This window comes from Cuculus canorus, chromosome 3 (assembly GCF_017976375.1).
Source record: "Cuculus canorus isolate bCucCan1 chromosome 3, bCucCan1.pri, whole genome shotgun sequence".
Taxonomy (NCBI): Eukaryota; Metazoa; Chordata; class Aves; order Cuculiformes; family Cuculidae; genus Cuculus; species Cuculus canorus.
The window spans coordinates 68491785-68519709 of record NC_071403.1 but is presented as its reverse complement, the minus strand read 5'-3'; the positions used below and the strand labels follow the sequence as shown (position 1 = coordinate 68519709).

Here is a 27925-nt window from a genome sequence, read left to right as displayed (position 1 = left end):
CTTTCTGTAGGAATCTGGTTTTCATCTCTATGAAATGGTCTTTCAAAAGCGCTCAGGTAACCCCATGCACAGAGCGTCAGGTCAGCATGTCCAGTGGTAGCTATGCCTGCCTCCCCCTCCCTGCTAACGGAGAAAGATCTCGGGGTGAAGTAAGGCAGAGAGCTTTCTGCAGCAGCACAAAGTGCACCCAGATCACACTCCAGAGGTTTTTCAGGCACTGCAGCAGCTCTCATGCCCTCTTGTCCATATTCAAGTTTTTCCTAAAGACTCATTTTCTGAGGCCAGTAAGAAGTAAGTTACCCATTGTTATCATTCCCTGAGTAGTTCCTTGCTCTTAATTTGCTTTGTTTTCAAGGCTTGATTCCTAGAAAATATTATAGAGTACTTAACTGCTAAAATAGAAAGCTTCAGTCTGGAATTGAGTCAGAGAGGCCTTCTATTACGGCAGAAATGTGAACAGAACTGAATTTGACAAAAATTTTAATATGATGGAGATTGGGACTAAAACTGCTGATTTCATAGAATCATTTGATTGGAAAAGACCTTTGAGATCATCGAGTCCAACTGTACCTGTCCACTACTAAACCAGATCCGTGAGCACCTCATCTACCCTTCTTTTCAATCCCTCCAGGGATGGGGACTTGACAACCTCCCTGCGCAGCCTCTGCCAGAGCCGGAGAACCCTTGTAGTGGAGAATTTTTTCCTGCTGTCTAATGTGAACCTGCCCTGGGGCAACTTGAGGCCATTTCCTCTCATCCTGCCACTGTCATTTGGGAGAAGAGACCTACATCCACCTCTCTCCAACCTCCTTTCAGGCAGTTGTAGATGGTGATGAGGTCTCCCCTCAGCCTCCTTTTCTCCAGGCTAAACAACCCCAGGGCTCTCAGCCACCTTCTCCTGCCCCTCCCCCAGCTCTGTTCTCCTGCTCTGGACGCACTCCAGCCCCTCAGTGTCTGTCTTAGAGTGAAGAGCCCAAAACTGGACCCAATATTTGAGATGCAGCCTTGCCAGTGCTGCGTACGGGGGCACAATCCCTTCCCTACTCCTGCTGGCCATGCTGTTTGATACATTTATTTCCATAAATAGTGGTTTGCATATGCAGAGCTGCCCTGGAGCCCAGGTTTCTTCTGCCCCCTTCAGCATGGCAATGTTTCCCTTTAGTCAAGCAAAATCTGTATTGCATTTTTCTCTCATGCTTCTTATTCCAATGACGTTATCAGAAGCTGATGTGATTCACCACATCTCTGTGCACCTTCTCACCCACCAGCTCCCTCCAAAGCCTCCGCAGCCTCCTGCCAGTAAGAAGAGAAAGCGAGTGAGTGATGATGTGCCAGAGTGTAAACCTTTGAAGCCATTACTGAGCGGCTCCATTCCTGTGGACCAGTTTGTGCAGACGCTTGAGAAGGTAATTAGTAAGTCTTTGGCGGCAAGTGAGGTTCAAGCAGGTTTCTACCAAGCTCAGAAAGGGGCAGGTTTGTTAGCATAGAGGGGGGGAAAATAGTTTTAGTGTGGCTTGAAATGGAGAAGGGCTACGGAGCTGAAAAAGTGCTTCAGGGAACGAGTGTCCCTGCACTGAGTATGGGGGGGAAAAGTTCCCTGGGGAGGCATCTCCTGATATCGGGGCTTCGTGTCAGTCATTCCTTTCTGGTTCCCTATGGAAGCAGAGTTTTTGGGTTTGCTTCAGGTAAGTTTCCCCCATGTAACTTTCGGACTCATCATATGATTTCCAGTTGATTTCAACAGTGGGGAGGAGGTCTTAAAAGTATATTTAAGTATTTTAAGTTCCTACCAGTTTTGTGAAGATAGGGTGACTGAGGGAGGAAGGGGGTTGGAACTACGTGGTCTTTTAAGGTCCCTTCCAACCCAGACCACTTTGTGATTCTAAGAAGTGATCCTGGAAATGGCTCCACTGATGGAGGAGCTTTCTGGGGACTGGGGGCTTGGTGGCTGAACGTGCAGGCAGCTGTTTACTGCTCTATGGAGCCCGGTTTTTCTTCTGTATGACTCACTGGAGAAAATGGATAGGGAAAAGGGCAGGATTGTCTGTAAGGAAATTTTCCCTTGGGTTCAGTAGCTCTCCACTATCATCATCTTTGAGGCAGTGATGTCAGCAGATGGTCATTTCTATAGTTAAAGGAGCTGTTTGTCCTCTGCCTCTCAAGATTTTGCAATTGCAGTGACCTGGTGTAGTGGGAAATGCTGACTTGAGCCTCCCTGTTCTGTAGTTTATCCGTCTGTATGATAATCCACGCTTAGCTTATCCTATGGGTGGTTCCTCTGCTTATCCCAGGGATCACGGATCGTAGGGATCCCAGGGATCTGTTTCGTAGCCGTTCTCCCCTCTCCTGCCCCTGTGCCCCAGTCTTTCTTCTCTACCTCTTCTCCTGTGTTGTAGTAACTTCTCTCTCTTTTACTCCCTCTCCAATGCTGCATCCAGCATGGTTTCAGTGACGTGAAGGTGGAGGACACAGCCAAGGGCCACATTGTCCTCCTGCAGGAGGCAGAAACCCTCATTCAGATCGAGGAGGACTCCACACACATCATCTGCGACAACGATGAACCTTTGAGGGTGAAACTGCGTGACCTGGTTCTCAAATTCCTGCAGAAATTTTAGGTCATGGACATCAGACAGCTCTGCCAGGAGACTCAGCAGAGCAAAGAGTTTTCCAGAGGGAGAGAGAGAATTTCCTGATTCACAGAGACCAGAAACCATCTTTCCCTTCATGGAGAAGCAAGGGAGTATTTTTTTATTATCTATATGTTTTTACATGTAATTTTTAAGCAGTTTTTGAATACTTCAGAGGGGATACGTGTGCTGTAAAACTGGGAGTTGGAATCTTACAGGAGAATAAATAAAATAGTGTCTGCCTACCAGGTCAGGGTGAAAGCGTGTGCAGACGCAGATGTTTCTCTGTGTGACCCTCTCAGCAATGTATGCCCCAGTCCTTTACCTGAGGCAGCTGTGCAAGAATATTGAAACAATGGCCTCAGATATTAAGGTAGTCTTTTTCTTCCAACTGCTCCTTCCCAGTTGCCAGACCCAGTTTCCTGTCTGTCCTCCATTAACATGGCGCCTGTGTGTTTTGCTGGCTTGAAGAGGAGAGAGAAAGCTGGTAAGGCCGAGGTTGTAAAAGTAAAAATAGAAAAAAAGGAGGTTCTGCTGGACATGTAGAATCGCCTTGAAGCAGTGAGAGCCTGGCCAATCCTTGCAAAAGCCGAAGGATTTTGGAAAAGCTGTGTTAGCAATGTTTATTGATGGTGCACCTCACCCATTATGACCAGGGTTGTTATGACGAGGCTCTTCACCAAGACTCACACAACCCAGGTATCTCCTGGGGGAAGTAGCTCAGGAAGATCCTTTCAAAAGTGTATAAAGCACTTAAACTCGTTGTACTCATGAAGAACCTCTGAGAGTTAAGTGCTTCTTGTTTCTCCCTTCCAAAAATCCTTCCTTCAGCGCCCACAGTCCCAAATCCTGGTTGAAATACTGAGTAGTTTTGTACAAAGCCATCCGTACCGCAGACCTGGGGAGGCTTTTCACTCCCAGAATCATATATTTGGGGCCCAAACTTAGTTAATAGTTCTGCCTTTAAAAGCAATCAGTTTTTCAGATTTACTGCTGTTTGTTTTTTTAGTGGAGTGTTTTGTATTTATTTGGTGTTAAAAATAAAAGGCACAGTTCAGACTGCCAAGGAGGAAGAACATCTTGTGGTTTGTAAAAGCATCTATAGGCTCATCCTGCATCCGCCTGTGCATTTATGTACACGTTTGTAAAATATAATCACTTCTTCATAGAATGCCAGGCTGGAAGGGACCTCAAGGACCATCTGGTCCTTGATCTATAGGTGATCTATAGCTCAAATGAGGTGACCTGGCACCCTGTCAAGCTGAGCCTCAGGTGTCCAGTGTAGAGGAAATGGTTTTATGGCTTTGGGGAGATTAAGGCAGGGGAAGAACAGCTCTGTGATAAAAACTATTTGCTATTGCAGTTTCTTTATTGTGTTTTATACACATTAAGGATTCCCATTCGCTTGGATGTGCCGGCTGCAGCAGCCGGACCTTTGCTCTGTGTGTTTGTCACAGGCATGAGAGAAACAGTCTCGTTAATGTGATGATAAACCTGTGGCAGTGGCACTACTCCTCAACAGAGTTTATAGTGTTTGCAGTCACTCAGCTTCTTCATCATCCCTTGAAAACAGAATAAAAGAATTGGACGTATTTCACCTTGTATTTAAATCCCCAAAAAGATTATTTTATTTGTGCAGAGAAGTGGTGGCTGCCCCATCGCTGCAGGTGTTCAAGGCCAGGTTGGATGGGGCTCGGAGCAGCCATTCTGTGAGTATTCTTAACACTCAGAGGCCATGTGAGAATCTTGGTGGAGCAGAGGGAGAAGAAAGGAAGAGTGGGCTGAGAGTACGTGAGGCCTTGAGAGCTTCTTCCTGCTTGTTACCTACCCCAGCGCCAGCATTGGGCCCTGGTGCTCCAGAGCCATTGGTCTGTGAATATAGAATCACAGAATGGTTTGGGTGGGAAGGGACCTTTAAGCCCATGCAGTTCCAACCCCCACGGGCAGGGACACCTCCCCATCCAACCTGGCCTTCAACACCTCCAGGGATGGGCAGCCATGACTTATCTGGGCAACCTGGGCCAGGGCCTCCCCACCTTCGCAGCAAAACATTTCTTCCTAAGATCTCATCTCAGTCTCCCCTCTTTCAGCTTAAAGCTGTTCCTCTTGTCCCATCCCTGCACTCCCTGATCAAGAGCCCCTCCCCAGCTTTTCTGGATTCCCTTTCAGTACTGGAAAGCTGTTAGAAGTTCTCAGTGGAGCCTTCTCTTCTCCAGGCTGAACAACCCCAACTCTCTCAGCCCATCCTCGTACTGGAAGTGCCCCAGATCCTCAGATCATCTTTGTGGCCTCCTCTGGACTTGCTCCAACAGCTCTATGCCCTTCCTGTGCTCAGCGTTCCAGAACTGGATGCTGAGCTCCAGCTGAGGTCTTGCCAGAGCAGAGTAGAGGGAACCGAAGTGTTTCCAGCCACTCCCCAATCTGCTGTCCTTGCTGGATGTCCCTGCTGCCACCAGCAGCCCTGTGTCACTGTGGTGGCCGGGATGCAACATGCCCTGAAGCTACAGGAGGGCCCAGTAACCCTGGGGCTGGACGAGGGGGTCTCTTGGCCCAGCCATGACTCGCCCATGGGGACAACTGGTTTTAGCAGCAGATACTGTTCTTCTCAAGGGGTTTCCACCCTTCCAGAGCAGCTCCCTTGCTCCTGCTCCCTTGGGATACTCAAGCCTGGAGAGATGCTTGAGTTTGGGGGTGCCTTGTGACCATGGAGCAGCCCTACCACTGCAAGCACCCTTCTAGTCCCCAGCCCTCTCTCCCAGCCCCGGCAAAGCAGGCACGGCATCGCTCTCAAGTTATATCTCCATTTATTGGATCCTTTTACAAAAGAACTCAACATTGTGCTCGTGTGGAAGGAGTTTTTTCCTCTCAGTTTTAAACCCGGTGCTCACGGAGCAGTCGGCACAACCACAGCGCAGGGAGGACAGGGGCAGTGCTGGGGACACGCCAAAGGGGGGGGGAGGGCGCGTCACCGCAGATGATGCTATTTACAGCACACGTGAGAAGGACCTCACTCTGCACTCACCAGCGCTCCTGGGGAGGCAGCAGGAGCATCAGAAGGGGGAAAAGGCCTTTCCCTTTGGAAAGGTGCGGCCACCAAGACCCATCCTGTCTCCTTGAGGCTGCGGTGGTAGGGACCCTGGGCCCCAGGCTGCTCCGTGCTGGAGCTGGGATGAATCGCAGAACCTAACCTGAGCTTCAGATTTAACCTGGGACCTCCTGAAACCACGGGAGAGCAAGGGGTAATGAAGGAGGATAACGGGGATGGGGGCAGGGGCTGGAGTGCTCTACAGAAATGCCCCTCTCCTCGGCCACAGTGGAGGGAAGCCTGAGGACAGCTCAGATCCGGGGATGGCTATGGCAAATCCATACTCCAGAGGGGTTTTGTTGGCTCTTTGAGATGATTTGTGGAAGAGCTACATTAGCAGAGGACCAGGAGGGACAGCACCAGCCCTGCAGGTGCAGAAGGAGATGATCCTGCTGGAATTTCCTGTCCCTCTCTGAGCAGCTGCCCTTAGGGCCTTGCAGCACCCACTTACTCTGTTCTTCCTCCCTCCCCCCCCCAAATCCTCCCCCTTCAGGAGTCCCAGCCAGGAGGAAACCATCCCTCCACGTGCACAGTGAGCCCATGGTGCAGACTCCCGCACAACCACGACGCTCTAAGCCTGACCCCATGGATCCTCCCAAAAACCCAGTGCTTTGGGCAAGAGCTGAGGGTGTTTAAGAGCCTGTGAGGAAGAACAACTTGGATTTCCACCACTGAGCTTGGAATGAGACGCACGACAGAAAGGGAGGTGCCTCTGTCCTGAAGTTTGCCATCAGCTCCGTGCAGCCAAGCAAGAAGGCTCAGCAAACCCTAAGTAAAGCTTCCCATCCCTTCTACCTCTTCTAAGCCCCCTCTCTTCCAACCTCTCACTGGAATAAGAACATTTCCCATAGGATTTTTGACAGCTGGTTGGTGAGCAGTGTCTCTCTGGTATCTAAAGTGCAAACCATGCCTGCATCCACCCTTGCTCCAGTTTGACTCCTGTGGTGCTGGCAGAGAGCTGGAGAAGGCAGCTCTGCCTCTGCCTTGGCTGGCCCCAGGGACCTGCTAACGAACCACCTGCTAATGAGGGGAGCCTCAAAGCCGGCAGCAGAGGAGCATCAGGCCCTCGGGCGCTTTCCACTCGGAGCAGGGGCAGAAAATGCTTCCAGGGCCTCGCAGGAGCCTCCAATCACATTTTTAAAGAAACGGAGTTTTCACCTGCTCCACTTGGAGCACAGAAAGAGTAGAAAGAGGGGAAAAACATACAGAGAGGAAAAGGTACCTTGCTCCGTACTCCGCTCTGGTCTGTAGTGCTGGTGAAGGCAGGAGCCGTCAGCTCTGCCAGGGATGGGCTGCCCCTTCCTTCCTTTTCCTGCGGAGCAAGCGTCAGTGACTCCCACTTCTGGGCTGGTAGGAAACCAGGCTGAAACAGGCCTGGCAAGGCCACTGAGCACCCAGGGCTGCAAGAAGGGCCAGCGCTGACCTTGCCAGTGAGCCCAGGAGGTGCTGACAGAGCGTCCCTTCTCCCCTTTTGGGACAGAACAGACGCAGCTAGGCAGCAACATCCGTCTGCCGCAGGGTGCTGGGATGCTGAGCTGCAGCCTGCCTCAAGGCCCAGGAAAAGCGGGGACATTAGGGCCAATGACACGAGTTTCACTTTCCCATCTATGCAGCAAGAGCTTCTCCAGGCTACCCTTCAACAGCTGGGATGTGTTCAGGGAGAAAAGTAATACAGGAGGGTGATCCAAGCCCTTCCCTCTTGTTACAGGCTATGACGGAAGCAGAACGAAGCAGGAAATTGAGCGATCACCCAGACATAGCAGCGTTTCCCTTCAGTGGGAGAGAAACTGGCTCCACAAATGGCCCCGGGAGGGTGATCCCAGCGACATTCCGCAGTTAATGTGAAGGAAAATTCTTGGTGGGTTTCCCCTTTGGATGCAGCCCATAGCCATGCGTGCGGGCAGGATGGGGGTTTAAGGCAGTGATGCTGAGGCCCACGGGCAAACTTTTCACTCTGGGCTGGGGGATGAGGGACAAGGCAGAGCAGGGACTCCGGCCCCCGGTGCAGCTCAGGCACTGGGACACGCAGGCTGGGCTGGAGCATCGCTTCCGCTCTGCTCGGCTACGCACGCATTAAGGGTTCATGTCCTCTCCTTCCTCCACTCGTGAATCGTGAGAGAAGACTCCAATTGCACCCTGAAAGCTTAATGGCTGCCTCCTCCCCTGGGGCTAGGCTTTCATCCGGTTACCTCCATGCTCGGATGCTTGTGGGAATAAACCTTTTATTAGCAAAGGCTCACGCAGCTGATCTCAGGGTGCTACTGGAGCAGCTCTCCAGGGCCAAGGAATGAAGGGACAGGCAGAAAAGACCCAAAGGGCATGTGAAGAGGCCAGGCTGGGCTCCAAGACTCTCCACAGCAGCCTTTGGGGCTGCAGCGGATGTGGAAAACCACAGGTCACAGCAGCCCGCTTGAACACAGGAGCCTGGGGCACTGCCAGCCCCTGCTGTGCTGCAGATGGATCATTCCCAAGCCCCAAACATGCTCCCTGTCTTTGGAAGTTTAACAGCGCCTGTGGTGTGGAAAAGGATCCAGAGAACAAGACCGCAGCAACCGAACTCCACTGGGACCTGGCACGGTGCTGGGAGCTGGGGAAGGACCCTCCAGGGTCAAACCTCTTCCTTGCTTCCCCCTCTCCGCAGGCAGGGCTTGGAGCAGAGCAAAGAGCTGGTCACCAACGACACCTGAAAGTCCTCAGTAGTAGCCAAAGGGCAAGACAAGCCAGGATGTGCAGGAGAAGGGCTGCCCCAAGGAGAAAGGATGGGGACAGCAGCAGTGGCCAGAGATGCCTTGATGCTGGGAACAACCTCGCTTGGCCAAACACCTCCAATGTGGCCTCGCTACGGTCCCCCCGGAGCAGGCAGGCAGGTGCAAAGGGGAAAAATAAGTAGGGGGGGGGGAAAGAAAAAAAGGAAAAAAAAAAAAAAAGCCTCACACAGCAAATCTAAAACACTTTCATTTTAAATAACAATAGTTATATTTAAAAAGAATGGTTGCCCGTGGCTAGGGAGGGGGCAGAGCCACTAGCCAGCATGCCATTCCTCAGTGTATGATCCCAGGGAATGTCTTTACAGAAGCCATGAGGTCCTGTTCCCTGTCGCTCATTCAAGTTGCTGTAGGGAGAGCTGGAAGGGAGGGAGAAATGTGCCCGACGGAATCCCAGACATCCCTTTTGCCCCATGGGAGGAGGCTAGAGTCAACAGCAAAAGGCGGTTTGCACACAGCCCCGCCAAAAAAGCCACTCTCTGCCCTCACCTGCCTCTGGGCAATGTTTGGTGAGCCGAGGGCGCCCGGCTGCCGCCTGCTTCTAGATGAACTTGAAGCATTTTGTCTTGTCATGGGGCAGGCGGGTCTTGAAGAGGACCGAGTCCACACGGAACTGGGTGTAGAGGAGGGGCATGTACCCGTACACCTTGACAAAGAAGTTGATGCACTTGTGTCGCTCGTGGAAGTGAGAGTCATCATGCGAGAGTGCCTGGGGGCATCCGGGGCAGCGGAAAGTCCAGCGGGAAGTCACCTGCAGAGAGAGGGACAAAGAAGGTCACTGCCACGCAGCTCTCAGCTGCTGCATGTCCTCCAGGCAAAGAAGGACATGATTCTCCCCAGCTCTGTCAAAGCAGAGACATAAAGGAGGGGATAACAATCTGCCACTGCTTAGTTACTTGGTTCTAGTTTAAGGGTTGAGAAGCTGTTTCAGAAATAAAAGGCCTTGAGAAAGGAAATCCTTTTATCGGCTGGAGAGGATTCAGCAACTTGGGGCACCCAGCACAAGATCTCTGGAGGAGGGTCCCAATTTTAGGAGGTGCTGAGGGGCTGCCTGTTGATTCCAGGGCCTCCTTGTTGGTCTTGATTCAGACAACCCATTGCAGTACCTTTCAGTTTTGGTATGATTCTCCTCTCAGCTGCACAAACTGCACTTTGTAGTAGATCCAGATGGGCAGGACACCACACAGAAACGCCCACCCATCACATTTACAGCTGAGACCCACCTCCCAGGCAGCTGGGCCTGCGATGGTGAGACATAGGCAGGGCTGTAAATCATAGAATGGGTTGGAACCCCAAGAGAATCCTAAGCTGGTGGTGACCCACATGAAACAAATCATAGAATGGTTTCGGTGGGAAGGGACCTCGAAGTCCATACAGTTCCAACCCCCCTGCCATGGGCAGGGGTACCTCCCACTGGATCAAGTTGCTCAAAGCCCCATCCAACCTGGCCTTCAACATCCCCATCCAACCTGGCCTTCAACACCTCCAGGAATAGGGCAGCCACCACTTCTCTGGGCAGCCCAGGGCTCCCCACCCTCACAGCAAAACATTTCTTCCTAAGATCTCATCTCAATCTCCCCTACAGAGCGGCTTGCCAGCAGCAATAAAGAGCAGAATGATTGTCATCTAAAGCTCATGCTCAAAACTGTGACATTCATCCATTATCACAGGGCAGGGAACATTCAGCTGGGCTGCAGTGTGCTGGACTACAAGCCCTCTGCACGCAGTGAGCCTAAATGTCTCTGGAAAGGTACACAAAATAATCAAGGAAACAACTCCTACTAGTACCGTGTGTTGTGGAAAGAAGAAAACTTGTCTTTTTGTGAACAGTAACTTGGAAGGGCCTTTGCTGATCCAGGTACATTAAACCCCAACGCATCTGCTCGTTGTCGTGGGGATTTGGCTGCTTTTGAGCGAGTATGGTGAGTTCTCACACCGCTGTGAACACACGCTACATCTCCTCAAGGCCAGGCAGGGGACACGCCAAGAGCCTCGAGCATGGGCAACGCAGCACTTCAGAGAGCCATATTTTGGTACGGGAAGTGCGCGCTGCATGGCACTGGGAAGAACTGGCTTTCCCCTGGAGCACAGCAGCTTCCTAAGACACCGCTTGCCTTTTGAAGACATTGAACAAACTGCCGTTTCTCTGGAACCACAAAGCCCACCACAGACTCCTGCCCAGCATTTTACCTTTATGGGAGGTTTTCTCGTCAGATGAGAGACCAGGAAGTTCATTGCAATGTCCTCACAGTTGATGTATTCATCCACCATGTCACGGATGGCTTGTGGCATCACGTAGGAGTACAAGTAGGCATAGTACTGGAAAGGATAAAAAGGTGCAACGTTGTTCAAGGTTGCCCCAAGCAAAGCACTCAAGGATGCCAGCAGAGAGACTCCCCGTAACAGATTGATCCTGCACCCAGGAGATCTGCTGGAGCTGGAGAAGCAGCCAGCACCCTGACTGAGTACCAAGGCTCCTGCAACCTCAGAAATCAAGGTATAATTGTTTCAGCCCCTTCAGATCTTTCTATCTTTGCTGCTGCAGCCAGCATGGCAGCAAGACCTGATGGATAACCTTCCCAGCATGATATGATGGCTCAGGACAGCCGCCTTAGGAAAACATCTCACACTTTTCTCCAGGCCTGTTTGCCTGCTGTTGTCTCCCCATACCAAAAAACCTTCTACCAAAGGAGGTTGGAGCCAGGTGGCTGCTGGTCTCTTCTCCTAAGTAATAAACAATGTGACAAGAGCAAACAGCCTCAAGTTGTGCCACGGGAGGTTTAGATTGGATATTAGGAAACATATCTTTACCAAAAGAGTGGTGAAGCCCTGGCAGAGGCTGCCCAGGGCAGTGGAGGAGTTCTCGTCCCTGAAGGGGTTCAAAAACCATGTGGCTGTGTCACCTGGGGCCATGGTTTAGTTGGCACAGTGAGGTTGGGCTGACAGTTGGATTGGATGAGCTTAGAGGGCTTTTCCTATCTTAATGATTCCATGATTCTATGATTCCATACAAAGTCACACAGAGCCCCTTTCTGCACTGCTCCCTTCCAACATAAACCAAACATACCTACCAGCCAGCCTGTGCCATCGGCTGCAGAAATCCACGATTTCCTTGCAAATTACCCCTTGTGACGCTTTTGGTCTGTAAGACTAAAGATGCTACAGTAAAGACACAGGGCAGCCATCCTGTGGCCAGCCTCACCCTCAACCTCACAGATGGAGAACATCACTGATATGCGCTCAGCCCCATGGTCCACCTGCTTCAGTGCCACGGTGCTTCCCACATGGCACAAACCTCCTCTCCTCAAGGAGATCACTCACTGGGACACAGAGCAGTTGCTGGCTGTGTTGCAGTTTGGAAGAAGTGAGGAAGGAGGAGTGACACACTCCAAAATTTGTTCGTTAACAAAAACTCACCCCACTAACATACAAAAACTGGTTACTGTGAGAAGGAAGGGAGACTCATAGAATCACAGAATGGTTTTGGTGGGAAGGGACCTCAAAGCCCATCCAGTTGCAACTCTTTACTACGGCCCCTCCCACTGGATCAGGTTGCTCAAAGCCCCATCCAACCTGGCCTTTAACACCTCCAGGGATGGGGCAGCCACCACTTCTCTGGGCAACTTGGCCCAGGGCCTCACCACCCTCAAAGGAAAACATTTCTTCCTAAGATCTCATCGAAATCTCCCCTCTTTCCGCGTCAAACTATTCTCCCTCATCCTATCCCTGCACTCCCTGATCAAGAGCCCCTTCCCCTGATACCCCTGATCAAGAGCCCCTTCCAGGCTTCCCTTTTCAGTACTAGGAGGCTGCTTTAAAGGCTCCTAAGAGCCTTCTCTTCTTCAGGTTGAACAACCTGAACTCTCTCAGCCTGTCCTCAGATGGGAGGTGCCCCAGCCGTCAGATCATCTTCGTGGCCTCCTCTGGACTTGCTCTAACAGATCCATGTCCTTCTTGTACTGAAAACACAAAGCTCAGGGCTTTGTGGCCACGATCTCTCACCTTGTGGAAGAAGGCAGCACCAGTGAGCACCATAGAGAGCTCGCAGGAGTAGTTGGAATTGTAGAGCCAGGACTGATGTGGGATGTCCCACGCGTGGTAGCGTCCCGGGAAGCCAACGATGCGATCCCTTGCCTCCCTCCAGACACTGCAAACACAAAGGCTTTTGTGAGACACAAACACAGGAGCTCATTCGGAGATGAGCATGGCTTTGGCTGAGAAGCACAACACAGAAATCTCAGCTTTAAATTACTGGCAGGAGGCATTGAACTCCTCTTGTTAAAGGTTAAACACTGTTAGATGTGAAGTGAAGTGTTCCTCAGCCAAACACCATCTGTGAGCACAGACCAACGCTGCTCGGTACCAAAGCTGAGCTTCTCACCTAGATCCCCTCCTAGAGGAGTTCCTTATTCACAGGGAAGTGTTCCTAACTCATAAATAGGGGCTTTTCTCACTCATATCAGCTGTTCTGTAGGTTTAAAAGAAAACTAACAAAAAACTCCAGTGCCCCCAAATTAGTTCCTGAATTACAGAGAAAACGGACAATTTACGACTTTCGATGGGAAGGCAGAGAAAGGGGCAGCAAAACCCAATGAGATGGGAAACTTTTCCAGTTGTCCCAGCTTCCCCCAGCCTGCGCAGGGACATCATTGCACAACACATACCAATGCTGTCTCTCTCTTATTGCTGTCTATAAAAAGTTCAAAGCAGCCAAGCCTAGGAGGAATCTAGAATCTCCTGGCCTCTTGCCCCTCATCCCTGGGATGTCTCCCAGAAGCTCTGTAACATCATCAAGCTCCCGCTGGGAAAGCTGCCAAGATACTGAAGGCCCTGCTGTCTCCAGATGGATGATCTGGAGTGCTAAACTGCCAGATTCCCATCTCAAATCAGCACCTGGTGGCTTCCCAGGCTCTATCCATACAGAAAAAAACATGGGGGCCATAAGCGCATCCTTCACTCACACACACTCGGAGTCAAGCCATAGGGAATCAGACCCTGAGGTTCACATGTGAGTGCATGGGCTTGCTTCGCGTTCTGCTCTCATCCACAGCTCATTCTCACAGGAAGAAATCCCACGTGAGAGCTGCAACACTGACAGGAATAACGAAGAAAAATATCAGTGCCTCATGCCTAACTTGGGAAATAAATCCAGCTTCAACTGGCAGGCGTGCTGGCTTCCTTCCAATCATCTGATCCCATCTCCCTAACAGTTCACGTCCAAGCTGCATCTCCAAATCCAGTGACTCCACACTACAAGAAACAAGTCCCAGGCGGGAGCCTGATGGACACAAAAGGGTTTTACCTTCTCCACAGGAACAAAATAAGGCAGAAAGTGCTCTTTTGGGGTTTTTCTTCTAGTGTGGATATGAGTTCCTCCCACAACCTCCTGTTCCCACAGAGAGCTACGGAAGTGGCTGCAGGGCGATCGCAGACTACTGAAGAGACTGAGTTTCTGATAGCTCTGAGCTTCCATCACACTCACCAGCACAGCCAGGAGCACGGATGTGTTTCTTGTCATATCCTCTACTCAATTTAATGAAACTCTGATACAATCTGGTAATGAAAACCAAGTGACTAACACCACAAGCAGCTTCCCTGGCACCATCCACCCAGCAAGCACTCATTTGCTGCAGATTCTGCCAATCCAGTCGGATTGCTTTGAAAAGCCAAAGTCAAACCTACTCATTCCCCTTCACTTCTCCCACATTTCGCTTTCCTATGAACGTGACACTGCTCTCTGGAGAATCGTTCCTGCTGTGCTCCTCAGACCCTGGGCACCCACGTCTAGCTTGCTCTTGAGAAGCGAATGGAGCAAGAAGAGGCTTTTGGCCCCAAAAATTGCAGCACAAAGCAAAGTTTCAACAAAATGCAGTTGTTAGGGGCAGAGGTTCACTCCGTCGCCAAGGCACCATCTCCTCCCTGGCTGAAAATGCTAACACAGGGAGGCTTTGTGGGAACAAAGCGTTTGTAAGTAGGGATATAAGTGAGAATAATACCCAGCACATTTTTATTTGATGGTCTCCAGGCCCCACTGGTAAAGCTTCCACCAGCCGCAGCATTAAAGCAAATGGAAATGGAAACCAAAGAGGGGGAGAAAACAGTCAAGACCTGATGAAGAGTCTGAAACAGGGCAGGGAAGGGAAGCCAGGAGTCCTGCAGCCTCCTCCCCTGCTTTAATCACTTCAGCACCTCATTTCTCATCTTTCAGCACGAGCTGTTGGGTTTCCAGGCATTCTGTGCCTTTTAATCTTCCTCTCAAACATGAGCCAACACATTTCTGCACTGGTTCCCATCTCCCACCCCCCAGCCAGCTGCTGGGTGCTCTTGGATTGGCAGTCACAGCCCCCACTCCTGACCTGGCAGGCTAACGAGCCACAGCCAAACAAGCGCCAGTGCTCTCTCCTCATGCCATCCTCACCCCCAGGCACCTCTTTGGCAGCTGGCAAGGTTCAGCTGTAGGAACTGCTGGAGCAGCTTGCAGAAACCTCCCACAAGGTTACTGCTTGCTCCCTTGGCCCCATAATCAGGCAGTATTTTGCCAGGGCAAAGTAAGGGGAAATGTAGATGTTGGAGCAGAAGGAGAGTCAGAATGAGAGCAACCAGCACCAGGCTTTGCTGTGCAACATCTGTCTTTCCCTTACTCTCCAAAAAACAATGCCAAAAGACATGTCACATCTCGATGTGGCACCAAGCAAAGAGGATGACAGCTCACCTCGAGCACACAAGCATCATGCCTGCCATGGCTGCAAACATCCTGGCCTTGCCAGCAGCACATGAAGGATGGAGTGTGATGGTTTGTTGGATTTGTTTTCCAATTTCTTTCCACCATAGGAAGCCATGCACCCCCAAAACAATTAAGGGAACATCATCAGAACAGCAAACGCTGATGAGTTGAGGTTAAGAACCATGAGAATCAGGGTTGCCTGGACAACCTGACATCAGCCCACTCATTAAACAGTTCATTAGCACATATTACTCCTCCAAGAAACTGCGTTGGAAAGCCATGGGAAGGGACGTGCTCCTCCTAATTCTGGCCTCAGATTTATCCATGAGGCCATGCCACACCTGAGTAGACCCTGGATGTGGAAAAAAAAAGTCTGGGTCCAAAGGCAAGGTGCATGGAGATTACTCACCGGAACCCAAACATGATCTCATCGTGGCGCAGGTGAGCATCATCATCAATGGACAGGATGGCCTCCGTCTCGATCTCATCCCATGGCAGGAACCGGTTGTTCAGGCTGTTTTTCTCTGTGCGGACAACCTAAGAGACCAACACACAATGGTTACGGTGGCTGTATGTGCACAGAGAAGGGATTTAGGGGCTGCGCACTCCAGCTACAGCAGTCCAGAATTTCTGCACTGCTTCATAACTGCTGTGACAGGGAAATGCATCCTAAGAACAAAAAAGTAATCAGCTCACTCTGGCACCAGATCTGGCTTCTAGCCCTTATCCTGGCCGACGTAGAACTGCCAACACTGAATTCAAGCCCTGAAATGCTAGGGACCAGCTTTAACAGCAGGGCTTGTAGTCACTTGCCCTCACACACTCTGCAATAACAAGAAGGAAAGATGGCAGCCATGGTTGGGCAGTCCTACAGCCACTGAAGAAGTGGCCCTGGCAGCATTTCTCCAATACTGGTCTTAACTGTTTCTGCAACCACCCATGACTTCCATAGAATCATAGAATGGTTTGGGTGGCAAGGCACCTTAAAGCCAGTTCCAACCACGTGCCATGGGAAGGGACATCTTCCATTGCATCAGGTTGCTCAAAGCCCCATCCAGCCTGGCCTTCAACACCTTCATGGGTCAGGCAGCCACCACTTCTCTGGGCAACCTGGGCCAGGGCCTCACCACCATCCAACAGCTTGGACACAACTCATTCACAACCCCCTCTCCAAACTCTTCCAGCTCTCCTACAGGGTGATTTCCCTTATCCTCAGCCATACAGATACAAAATCATAGAATCGTAGAATAACATTATACTTTCATAGAATTGTTTGGTTGGACAAGACATTTGAGATCGAGTCCAACTGTACCTTTCCACTACTAAACCAGTCTTTTAAATACCCAGTGATGGGGACTCAACCACTGCCTTGGGCAGCCTCTGTCAGTGCCTCAGAACCCTTGCAGTGAAGAATTTTTTCCTAATGTCCAGTCTAAACTTCTCCTGGCACAACTTGAGGGTATTCCCCCTTATCCTATTGCCTGTCACTTGAGAGAAGATAGCAACACCCACTTTGCTACGACCTCCTTTCAGCTAGTTGTAGAGAGTGATGAGGTCTCCCTTCAGCCTCCTTTTGTCCAGGGTAAATAACTCCAGTTCCGTCAGCTCCACCCCATAAAACTTGTTTTCCAGCCCCTTCACCAGCTCCATTCCCCTTCTCCAGATGCGCTCCAGTACCTCAGTGTCTCTCTTGAAGCGAGGGGCCCTAAACTGAACCCAGGATTCGAGGTGTGGCCTCACCAGCACTGGGCCCAGGGGCACAATCACTCCCCTGGCCCTGCTGGCCACACAATGGCTGATCCAAGCCAGGATGCTGGTGGCCTTCTTGGCCACCTGGGCCACTGCTGGCTCATGTTCAGCCACTGTCAACTAAGACTCCCAGGTCCTTCTCTGCCAGGCAGCTTTCCAGCCACTCTTCCCCAAGCCTGGATCGTTGCACAGGGTAAGCGCTTCATACAGAATTTATCCCTCTTCCTGCCTGCACCTTCCACGCTGGGCCCTCTTTCTTCCTCACCCTTAGACTTGCCGCCTGCCCTGATCCACAATCACACCATTCATCCCAGGCTTCCAAACCCATTCAATCCCTCCAAGCTGTTTCTCCTCTGAAGCATCTCTCTTAATTTAAAAATAAAAGTCCAGCCCATTGAAAAGAATAAGGCGTCACGGCAATAAAACCCCATTAAATAAGATTACATTTGATCACATAAAACCCCCCACACTGAAACCACTACCAGTGGAAAATTTTTGTACAGGGGATCTGCAGGACAGCTGGTCCGATTAAATTCCCATGTAAAACCAGGGTTGGTGCTTTCATCCGTCAAGAGCTGCTGGGGGGGATGGAACATTCGAAAAGAACGCATTAAAATATTTCATTGAAGAGTCATCAAAAAGCACCAACAATTTACTGCAGGGAGGTGAACAAATTACGCAGCTCTGAGGTGTGATGGAGCCAAGCCAGCAGCGTACCCACCCCAGGAGGCCTTCGACACAATTAGTGCCTGCAGCAGAAGGCAAAAGCAGGGACAGACAATGCCAGCACAGGAATTTCTTTTCTGTCTCCCTCCCAAGGTGGAGAAGCATGGCAAAAACCAGCACAGAACCTGTGTTTGCTGACAGAGTTGGCATGAGGCAGCAGATGCTCCCAGGGATAACTTCTCTATCTGGGAACTGCTGGAAAAGAGAGGTTGCAGGGATCATGGTGGGAACGGCTGACAGGAGAGACAAACTGCATGTAGTGATTCGCGTGGAAGCTGGAAAGACAGGAATGAAAAAAGGAGGCGGTTTGGAACAGCATGACCCTAAGTCACTGGCACAGGAGGGCAAGGAAGACCTGAACATAAGGAGGCCAATGCAGGCTTTGAGAACATCACCTCCATAGAAGCATCACCAAACCCAACAGGCTGTGGGCATCCTCTGGATGCATCGACCAGGAAAGAAGAGGAGCCAAGAGCGGTCCCCAGACTGACAATAAGTAGAATTTTAATCTCAGAATCACAGAATCATCAAGGTTGGAAAAGACCTCTAAGATCATCCAGTCCAATCATCAATCTTCTCCTGCCTTTTCATGGCTGTATCTGTAACTGGTGTTAGCAAACCTAAGGCTCCTGCAGCAGCACTAAGAGGTCCAGGCTTGCGAGAGGGCATAGTTCTAGGCGGGGCAGCAGAGCCACACTCAGAGGTTCTTTCTGGAATGGACGAGCACTTTGGCAAACTGACATGATGGCAAAACCAAGGGCCGCAAAGCAGATGTTGGTGGGGGCCCTGAACGCCTCCACTGGGATCTCTAATCAACCACCCAGTGCATCGTGGCATTTACGGGACTTGATTTTATTATGCGAGTGGTTAAATGCCTTAGGAAATGTTCTGCCTCCCACATGTGGCTGGCTCCTTTCCCAGTCAGCACGTTTGCAGCCCATCCCATGCTCCAGCTCTTGATTGCTTCATGAGGACTTCAGGACTGTCAGTGATTGCAAAAACCACCCCAGAGTAGCTTTCATTGTTTCTGACACAGGGAAGAGCCCCATCAGTAAATTCCAGCCTGGACCAGCTGGGAACTGGTCATCACTCTCTCCGGCTTGAAGGGTTTCAGCCCTTCAGCAGCAATGTTTCTCTCAATGAAGTCTTGTGATCACCAACAACTCCTGAATGCCCATTTTTACCCTCTCTTGCAGATCCCACATACTAGGAAGCTTTCAAAGTTATTAAACCCAGCCCTGATACAGAATTTAGCCCTTCTGCTAAAGAGCGCATGCTCTGCTGTGTCCCTGCTGTTCCGATGGAATTTCCTCAGAAAGCCTTGTCTCACTGAAGTCTGTAGATCTCTCACTCATTAAGGTCAGCAAGTTGGAATGAGTACATAGTAAATTGATACCATGCTCTCCAGTTGAAAATGGATGGGTGGATAAAGGACAAAGAAGAGCAAGAACCACAAACCTGAGCACAGAAACCCCTCTCTGCCTCACCGATGCGCTGGGAAGAAGGTAGCACTTTGAATTTCACAGAATCATAGAACCATGGGTTGAATGGCACCTCAAAGCCCACCCAGCTCCAACCCCCTGCCACTGACAAGGACACCTCCCACTGGATCAGGTTGCTCAAAGTCCCATCATATCTGGTCCTGAAGCAATTCAAGGTCATTCTATTCCACAACATAGGGCAAAGCTTGACTCAAGGAGCACAATGCCCCACAAGTCTACGCAAGCCCATTTGTTCCTAGTGTTTTTTCATAGCTGCGCTGGCCAAATGGATCTTAAAAATGTTAGAAAGAACTAAATCAGGGTATAAATCTCAGGTCTGTCCAGCAATAATGACCCGAACCAGTACTTTATCGTACATTTTTATACATAAATACAAAAATGCAGTAAAATCAATATCTTCCAGCAATTCCTGTGCTAGCGAGGCTTTATGCTTAAGCTTTAAATTAAGTGTCACATATAATTTGATGGTGAAAACATGAAGAATGTCTATGCCCTTGGAGGAATTTTGACAGGTCAACTTAATGGACCTGGATTGATTTTTGGGCAAAGAGCAAACTCTGCAAGAAACCAGTAACCTCATTGCTCGTGTCAGGTCTTTAGGACAGAAAAGCCCAAAGGAAGCCCTTAGGGGAGCTAGATAATTTGGGGAGACAAAGAACAAGGTCTCAGGGACAGGATTTGTTCCCATCATTCCCAAATACACACCAGTTCAGCCCAAATGGGCTAGGGAAAAGCAGTACTATAAGGCAGAGCAGGGATAGGGACACCATGAGGTCCTTTTCACCACGCAGGTGAGAATTATGGCACTGAAGATGCAGAAGCCAAATGCTTCTGTATGAAGAGCTGACCTCCAACTACACTTGGAAGAAAAAAGCCAGGAGTTTCTGCCAGCACAGTCCTCCTGGGAGGATGCAGATTTACAACCTTGTCAATCCATTTTCTTGGCAACTTCAAACAGTTTATGAGTAAGAGTTAGTGAAGCAAGCCTCCTGCGTTGCAGGGAAGAACTCTAGCCAGAGGCTCCGGAGTTGTGTCCGCTGTGTTCACAAGGACTGATCCGCTAGACCGGAGCAAAGTCCTCTGCAAAACTCAGCTTAGTCTGATGGGGACAGCACCAACATCAGGTAGGATTTGCCCAGGGCCTCACTGGGAACAAAGCTCCCAAGGACCATGCTGTTCTACTCCCCGTGGAGGAACAGGTAGGAGTTCATATCCTCTCTGTGAAAAAAGGGATAATGCATCTCCCAGATCATGGGTGACCACTCTGACCACTGGGACTTGGCTCCAGAGGTGGTACCACTGTCATCTACACCCAATAAGGAAGGCAATATTTGCACATTTGGGAGCTGACGATCTTCATCCCACCCATATCACACATCACAGAATCACAGAATGCTTTACAGCACCCTGTAAACATCCCTGGCATCAGAAGAGGTTCCATGTGGAACCCACACACCTGAGGTTCTCTCTTTTAAAGATGTCTTTGATCCCAGTTTGTCTTGTGCTTTGTGTTATCCTTTCTATTTAGATGAGATCTTAGGAAGAAATTTTTTTTTTTACAGTTTTGCTGTAAGGGTGGTGAGGCCCTGGCCCAGGTTGCCCAGAGAAGTGGTGGCTGCCCCATGCCTGGAAGTGTTCAAGGCCAGGCTGGATGGGGCTTTGAGCAACCTGATCCAGTGAGAGGTGTCCGTGCCCATGGCAGGGCGGTTGGAACTGGATGAGCTTTAAGCCCATTTTGGGTCCCTAAAGCCCAAACCATTCTATGATTTTCAAAGAACAGAAATTCACCCAGTTCCTACTGGACAGTGCCCTGCTTTCCAAAGCCACCCAGAGAAGCACAGATCCAAGCCTTGAGCTCAGACAATAATTCTTCATTCTATGAGAAATAAAAATATCCAGCCTCACCCGACAGAACATGATGCTCCTCGTGGCACTCAGCCAGGCTGCCAGCGCTGCACAGGCAGGCAGAAGCTGGGATGCCGCCACCCCAGCCTTTCTATCTCAACCAAATGTGGAGATGTTGGATGTCTTCCCAATAACCACACTCTCATTCCCAGCCCAGACCTGAATACTCGAGGAAATGAGTCCAGCACAACAGGGGACTATGGGGCATTGCTGGCATTTCCTAACGAGCTGCAAATCCAAGGGGAATTGCAGCCCTGTGCTCTGAGACACACATAAACAGGGTGTTAAAGCTCCTTCCAGAAGCATCATCATCACTGCTGACCTTAGTGGATTGGCTTTTTGTAAAGAAGTGGATATTCTTTTGATTGTCAGTGTTTATGATAATTAATGTCTAAAAAAACTTGGGACGCAAAGGCAAAACCATGGTTGCAGAAAGCAGCTCTTTTAAAAACTCTCTCTGTTAAGACAATGACCTTTTGCCAATATCCTATGGTTAACATGCTCAGATCCAGAAGATATTGATAAATTGAGATGGATGAGACCACAGCTCCTGAACAAACCCCATTACCCTGGACAAAGCAATCCTGGAGAGACATCCAGGCTGCTCAGAACCACCTGCAGGCAATGTGCAGCCATAAGGGACAATTTCCTCTCCTGACTGGTCTCTCCCCATGGAACAGCCTTGCTGTCCCAGGCTGGCTCCTGGCTCCCAGCTCCACTCCATCTAGTCCATACAAAGCCCAGGCCATGTGGTGCTTGGCTCTGGTCGGTGTCACACCAGCATGTGCTGCAGCCAGGCAAGGAGACTGGGCAGGAGAAAGGAGACAGCACTTGTCTACCAGTGCTCGTTCTCAGAACTTTTCCAACCCAGTTTTCACCTACCCCATATATACTCTCTGGCATTTCGAGGGATGGAGCACCTCCCATCTGAGGACAGTCTGAGAGAGTTGGACTTGTTCACCCTGGAGAAGAGAAGCCTCCCAGTACTGAAAGGGGCTCCAGGAGAGCTGGGAGTGGCTTTTGATCAGGGTTGGCTCTTTATCAGGGAGAACGGTTTTCAGCTGAAAGAGGGGAGACTGAGATCTTAGGAAAAAATGTTTTCCTTTGGGGGTAGTGAGGCTCTGGCCCAGGTAGTCCAGAGAAGTGGTGGCTGCCCCATCCCTGGAGGTTTTCAAGGCCAGGCTGGATGAGGCTTTGAGCAACCTGATCCAGTGGCAGGTGTCTCTGCCCATGGCAGAGGGATGGAAATGGATGGGCTTTAAGGTCCCTTCCAACCCAAACCATTCTATGACTCTATGCTCTCTTGCTAATTCGATGGCACTGGCACCAAAACATCCACCCAAAACAACTCTTCCAAAACACTCCTAGTGGGATGTCTCTTTAGTCAGCTCTTGCCTGATGAGACATCCCTGGTTTTCACAGTAGCTTCTCTTGGCAATTTTTCATTTTCTTACTTTCCTTTTAATCTTTAGGCTTGAGGAGGCTGAGGGGAGACCTTATTGCTCTCTCCAGCTTCTTGAAAGGAGGTTGTAGTGAGGTGGGTGGGTGTTGGTCTCTTCTCCCAAGTACCGAGTGATAGGACAGTAGGAGACGGTCTCAAGTTGCACCAGGGGAGGTTTAGATTTGATATAAGGAAACACTTCCTAAAGAGTGGGGAAGCTCTGGCAGAGTCTGCCCAGGGCAGTGGTGGTGTCCCCTTCCCTGTAGGAGTTCAAAAGATGCATAGATGTGGCACTTTGGTGCTGAGCTGACAGTTGGACTGGATGAGCTTGGAGGTCCTTCCCAACCCTAATGATTCTATGATTCTAAAGATGGATTGGAAAGTTACTGTTATCTCCTTTCTCACATACTAATTATTCTGCTGCTCCTTCCCCAGTGCCTTCTCCTCACCTTGAACAAATTACAGACCCTCTCCTTTACGCCTGGCACCTCCAGACTCCTCTGCTTTGCCATCTCCAATTTAAGGCATTTTCAATGTTGAAATGAAAAGTATTTACAGGCTATTTTAAGTTTTGTCTCCAGATATACGGAAGGAGTTTCATTGTAAGGGCACTTAGCTGCAAAGCCATCCAGGGCAGCACACACTGCATATAAATTGGCAAAACAGAAGCGTTTTTAAAATACATATAATTAAATAATGCAACATAAACCAAAGAATAAATCATCTCCCACTGGGAACAAAACCACACAGGAAGATACAAGTGGATACCCTTTTGTTTTAAACTGATATTGTGTCCGTGCACGTAATATTACAAACACTTGGGCTCTCTTTAAACAACTCGCCTGCTATCAGTGGGTTGCTCATCTCTGAGATGAAAAAACAGCTTGCGACACAAATAAAAGTGATTATTTATTCCTTTTCATACGAGAGCAGCTGTCACATCTGTCTGGAGAGACTGAAGGAGAAGGGTGCTTATTTTAACATTAAAGGGATCTAGACACTCACTTATCTTTATTCTCTCTGTGTGCTGCTGTTCGTGGCTGCGCAATTAAAGATGCGCATTGAGTTCGTTGTCCAATTAGATTTATTTTGCTATTACTTGTAATTATTCGGCTCCAAAGAAGATCCCTGGGATCACACACTGTCCCTTGCAGATGAGGCTTTCAAATACGTTGTCTCCCACTGCTTCACCTCACTCCTTCCTCAACTTTTTGACACCTAGCTCTGGGCTTTACATGAAAGCTTACAGGGAAAAACTGGGTGCAAGAGGATAGAAAATCTCATGACCCAACTTCCACTAGGAGGTCTGGGATCACAAGGTGGATTTAGAAGATGCTGTTTGCAGTGAAACAAAAGTCGTTCAAAGAGGGGAGATCTCATGCTTAGGGTTTTTATAGTGATAACCCCAAGCTTGGGCTTGGCGTTTGGGTTTGGTTTTTTGCAATGAAATAGGCAATATCCAAAGATGTGATGTTCCAACAGATGTCACAGTTCCTTATCAATGCTCTTTCAAGTCGCAGTTAGATGAATATCAGAAACCTACTTTCACCTGGCAAATTCTGCCTTGGTATTCAAGGCCTGAAAATTCAAGTGAAATTCTGCCCAGCCTAGAAGTGGTTCCAGAGCTGAAACCCACAAGGGAGATGATGGACGGCAGCAGGAGTGCCTGTAGAAGAGCACACATGGATTAAATGCAAACAGGGGCAGATGTACACAGTTATTTGTCCTCTACCCTTGCTGAGAGATGCTGTGGTTACAGGAGTGAGCGCCCTTCGCTCTTGAGAATGTGGGGTGGAAAGCAGCTCTCAAAGGATTCATCCTTGAGTGACAATTCTAAACCACCCCAAATACTTCTCTGATCCTTCTCTGCTCTCACAGTTAAGATTGGTGGAAGGTGTGCAAAGGAGAGGAAGTAAGAATAGCTCTTCTAGAATCACACAATGGCTTGGGTCAGAAGGGACCTGAAAGCCCATCCAGTTCCAACTCCCTGCCATGGGTAGAGACGCCTCCCACTGGATCAGGTTGCTCAAAGCCCCATCCAGCCTGGCCTTGAACACCTCCACGGATGGGACAGCCACCACTTCTCTGGGCAACCTGGGCCTGGGCCTCACCACCCTCACAGGAAAGCATTCCTTCCTAAGCTCTCATCTCAATCTCCCCTCTTTCCTGGAGCTCAGGGATGGCGGATTAAAACTGCTTGTGGGCAGCAAAAACTTTCCAGAGCTTGTCTAGGAAATACCAATAGCTCAGGAATGGACGTGCGTGCAGTCACTGAGCCTGGGAACAGATCCCACCTTTCTGCTTCAGTCCAAGGCCAGCTCTCACTGCTGGGAGTCAGCAGGCCTTTGTTCTGCCAGACCTCACAGCACCCCAGCCCACCACTCGAGGCAGGCAGAGCCTGAAGAGCACATGGGGATGGAGCAATCGCTGCTCTGAAGCAGCTTTCACCTCCTGGATCTGTTTTGGGTATCGTGGGGAAGCTGGAGCTGCATCATGCAGGGCAGAGTTGCACAAGGTCGGAGTGATACCCGCAGCCAGGATGGCTGCACGCCACTCAGGCTGATTTGTTTTCAGAGCAGCTTGTGAACTTCAGAGCAGCATTGTGAAAACAGGCCAGGGAAGAGCCCACAGCAAGGACTGTCCTGTTTCTGCACTGGAACTAACCACAGAAATGCTCTGTAATACAACCTGGACAGGGGAAGAAGAAAAACCCAAGCAGCTCACAGAGAATCCAACTGGGAAACCCTGACCTTATTTTGGTAAAAGTATCCAGTGTTCCTGCCTCCCTTTCCCTGCTGCTGGAGTGCTCACCACACACGTGCTGGGAAATGTCAATGGACTAAGAGTAGCCCTGAAGAGAAGGACTTTGGGTGCTGGTGGATGAGAAGCTCAACATGAGAAGGTAATATGCACTTGCAGCCCAGAAAGTCAAACCACGTCCTCCGCTGCATCCAAAGCAGTGGGCCGAGCAGGGCCAGGAGGGGATCTTGTCCCTCTACTCCGCTCTGGTGAGATCCCACCTGGAGCCTTGCAATCAGTTCTGGAGTCCTCAGCACAGGAAGGACATGGATCTGTTGGAGTGAGTCCAGAGGAGGCCACAAAGATGATCGGAGGGCTGGAGCACCTCCCATACGAGGACAGGTTGAGAGAGTTGGGGTTATTCAGCCTGGAGAAGAGAAGGCTGTGGGGAGACCTTCGAGCAGCCTCCCAGTACTGAAAGGGGCTTCAGGAAAGCTGGGGAGGGGTCGTTGATAAAGGAGTACAGGATTGGACTAAGGGAAATGGTTTTAAGCTGAAAGAGGGGACATTTAAATAAGATCTTAGGGAGAAATGTTTTGCTGTGAGGGTGGTGAGGCGCTGGCCCAGGCTGACTAGAGAAGTGGTGGCTGCCCCATCCCTGGTGGTGTTGAAGCCCAGGCTGGATGAGGCTTTGAGCAACCTGATCCAGTGGGAGGTGTCCCTGCCCATGGCAGAGGGTTGGAACTGGATGGGCATTGAGGTCCCTTCCGACCCAACACTTTCTATGTTTCTATGAGTCTATGTGTCAGGCCAGGTACGATCTCAGTACGCTGTCATCCTTGGAAGAGCCATACGAGAGCTGAATAAATATGCACAAACTGCAACTCCCTAATCTTAGGATAACAAGCAAACCCCCAAAATTACTAAAAGTACTGAAGCCCAGTTCTCTCTCAGCCCTTCACTCTTAGGACTCCACTAGTTAATTCATGCACTTCTAATTTCATTGGAAAAGACAGGTTGCTGGTCCCCTGGTCCCTGCTGAGAAGTCTGCCAGCAAATGGACTGAGAGCTGCGGGATGGATCTGAGAGGGGCTGTCACATCTCATCTGCGAGACAGAGAGCATGTAAAAGTCAGCCCAGCAGTTCAGGAGCACCCTTGAGGAATCCTCTTCCTGCCAAGCCATCAGCTGCCTTGCAATACCAAGTCATCAGCATTAATGCGATGGAAACACAGCAACATCCATCTTGGAGATGGAGAACTGTGCAACACAGAGCATCTCCAGTGGAAGAAGAAAGTGCTGGAAACTCAAGGGATGTGGTCCCAGGGGAGTACTGGAATTCTGTTCGCTAGGTGAGGCAAAGCTTATCTTCCCACACTGCTCTTTGGCTGACAGCCCAGCTGCTTTAATTAACAGAGCCTTTCATCAGTGCAGACCCTCAGTATTGTTGAGCAATCACTTCTTCAGCAGGTTCCTTCTCTTCCTATTTGGTATTTGTCAAACAGGATCTCTACCACAGCAGTAAAACTATAGGTCTGGCAGAGCAGGGGCAGTTATTTTAGAATCATAGAATGGTTTGGGTTGGAGGGGACCTTAAAGCCCAGCCACTTCCAGCCCCCTCCATGGGCAGGGTCACCTACCACTGGATCAGGTTGCTCAAGGCCCCATCCAATCTGGCCTTGAAGACTTCCCTGGGCAACCTGTGCCAGCGCCTCCCCATTCTCACTGTGAAGAATTCTTTCCTAATTATAAGTTTGTTAAAGTTGGGATGTCTCATTCTTTGGAACACCTCACACCCAATGGTGCTCGGTGACAGTGTTCAGCATTTAAAAGCTGCTGTGTCCCATCCCAGAAGAGCTTTAGTGCAGGCATGCATATCTGCGGACTGAAGGCATCAAAATGAACATTATATCTCAACTAACAGAGGAGGGAATTGGGGTCAGACTATCAACTCACTGAGCAGCTGGTATATAAACTCAATACAGAAGCAGAGCCAAGAAGGCATTGAGTTTGCAGGCAGGTTATTTTTCTGATGGGAAGAGGGCAGAGGATTTATTAATGCTTACGTGGCTGGGAGCAGCAACCATAAAGAGCACTCAAGCACGCAAATCCACTTCGGGCTTCCAGGTTTATTCCAGGCTGGAAGCCTTTTGCAGACCTCCAAGATGAGAAGTCTGAGATCCCTCTGGGCAAGTCTTCTGAAATGAAGACAGCTTTTTGCCACTACGTCTGTCCTCAATCAATTATCTTGAGATGAGAGCTCTTTTATGCATTATTAGAAAAGAATGAGCAAACCCGTACCACGATTCCCTCATCAGCATCCTATCTCTTGATAGCACAGCTCATGGAGAAAACCAATTTCCATCAGCTCAAATAGCAGAGAATAGGGTCAGGATAACAGCCTGAATGTGGTGAAATATACGGGAAAAGGCATTTCCACCAAACATATACTCTTGCCTAAATGCCTTCACACCGGACGTGAGAGACTCAGATGATGACAAACCAGGACACGAGCCCCAGCAGAGTTTCTGAGGATCTTCACTTTGCTCACAGGCTTCAGTTGCTGGATCGTAATTGCTGGATCTCTTGGTTGAACCTTATTTCACCTGGCCCATCTTCCCCATCAGCACACAATCTGTTTCCATTCAGAGAAGCAGAGGGCA

General features: G+C 49.8%; 2 protein-coding genes across 13 annotated transcripts in view; one reads left to right on the top strand and one right to left on the bottom strand.

Moving 5' to 3' along the window:
* INTS9 (integrator complex subunit 9) overlaps positions 1–4555 on the top strand; it is a 92694-nt gene extending 88139 nt beyond the window's left edge. The window contains exons 15-16 of one of the 3 annotated variants that reach the window (XM_054063891.1): positions 1269–1406; positions 2439–4555. In XM_054063891.1, coding sequence (XP_053919866.1) covers positions 1269–1406; positions 2439–2615 — 315 coding nt within the window. In that variant the 3' untranslated portion in view covers positions 2616–4555. The remainder of the gene's footprint in view (positions 1–1268; positions 1407–2438) is intronic. The other 2 variants (XM_009563774.2, XM_009563773.2) reach the window with 2 other exon arrangements.
* A 4084-nt stretch (positions 4556–8639) lies between these two features.
* EXTL3 (exostosin like glycosyltransferase 3) overlaps positions 8640–27925 on the bottom strand; it is a 142452-nt gene continuing 123166 nt past the window's right edge. For all 10 annotated transcript variants that reach the window (XM_054063890.1, XM_054063884.1, XM_054063887.1 and 7 more), the window contains 4 exons: positions 15611–15738; positions 12480–12624; positions 10668–10796; positions 8640–9228 (listed from right to left, as the gene is read on the bottom strand). In XM_054063890.1, coding sequence (XP_053919865.1) covers positions 9019–9228; positions 10668–10796; positions 12480–12624; positions 15611–15738 — 612 coding nt within the window. In that variant the 3' untranslated portion in view covers positions 8640–9018. The remainder of the gene's footprint in view (positions 9229–10667; positions 10797–12479; positions 12625–15610; positions 15739–27925) is intronic.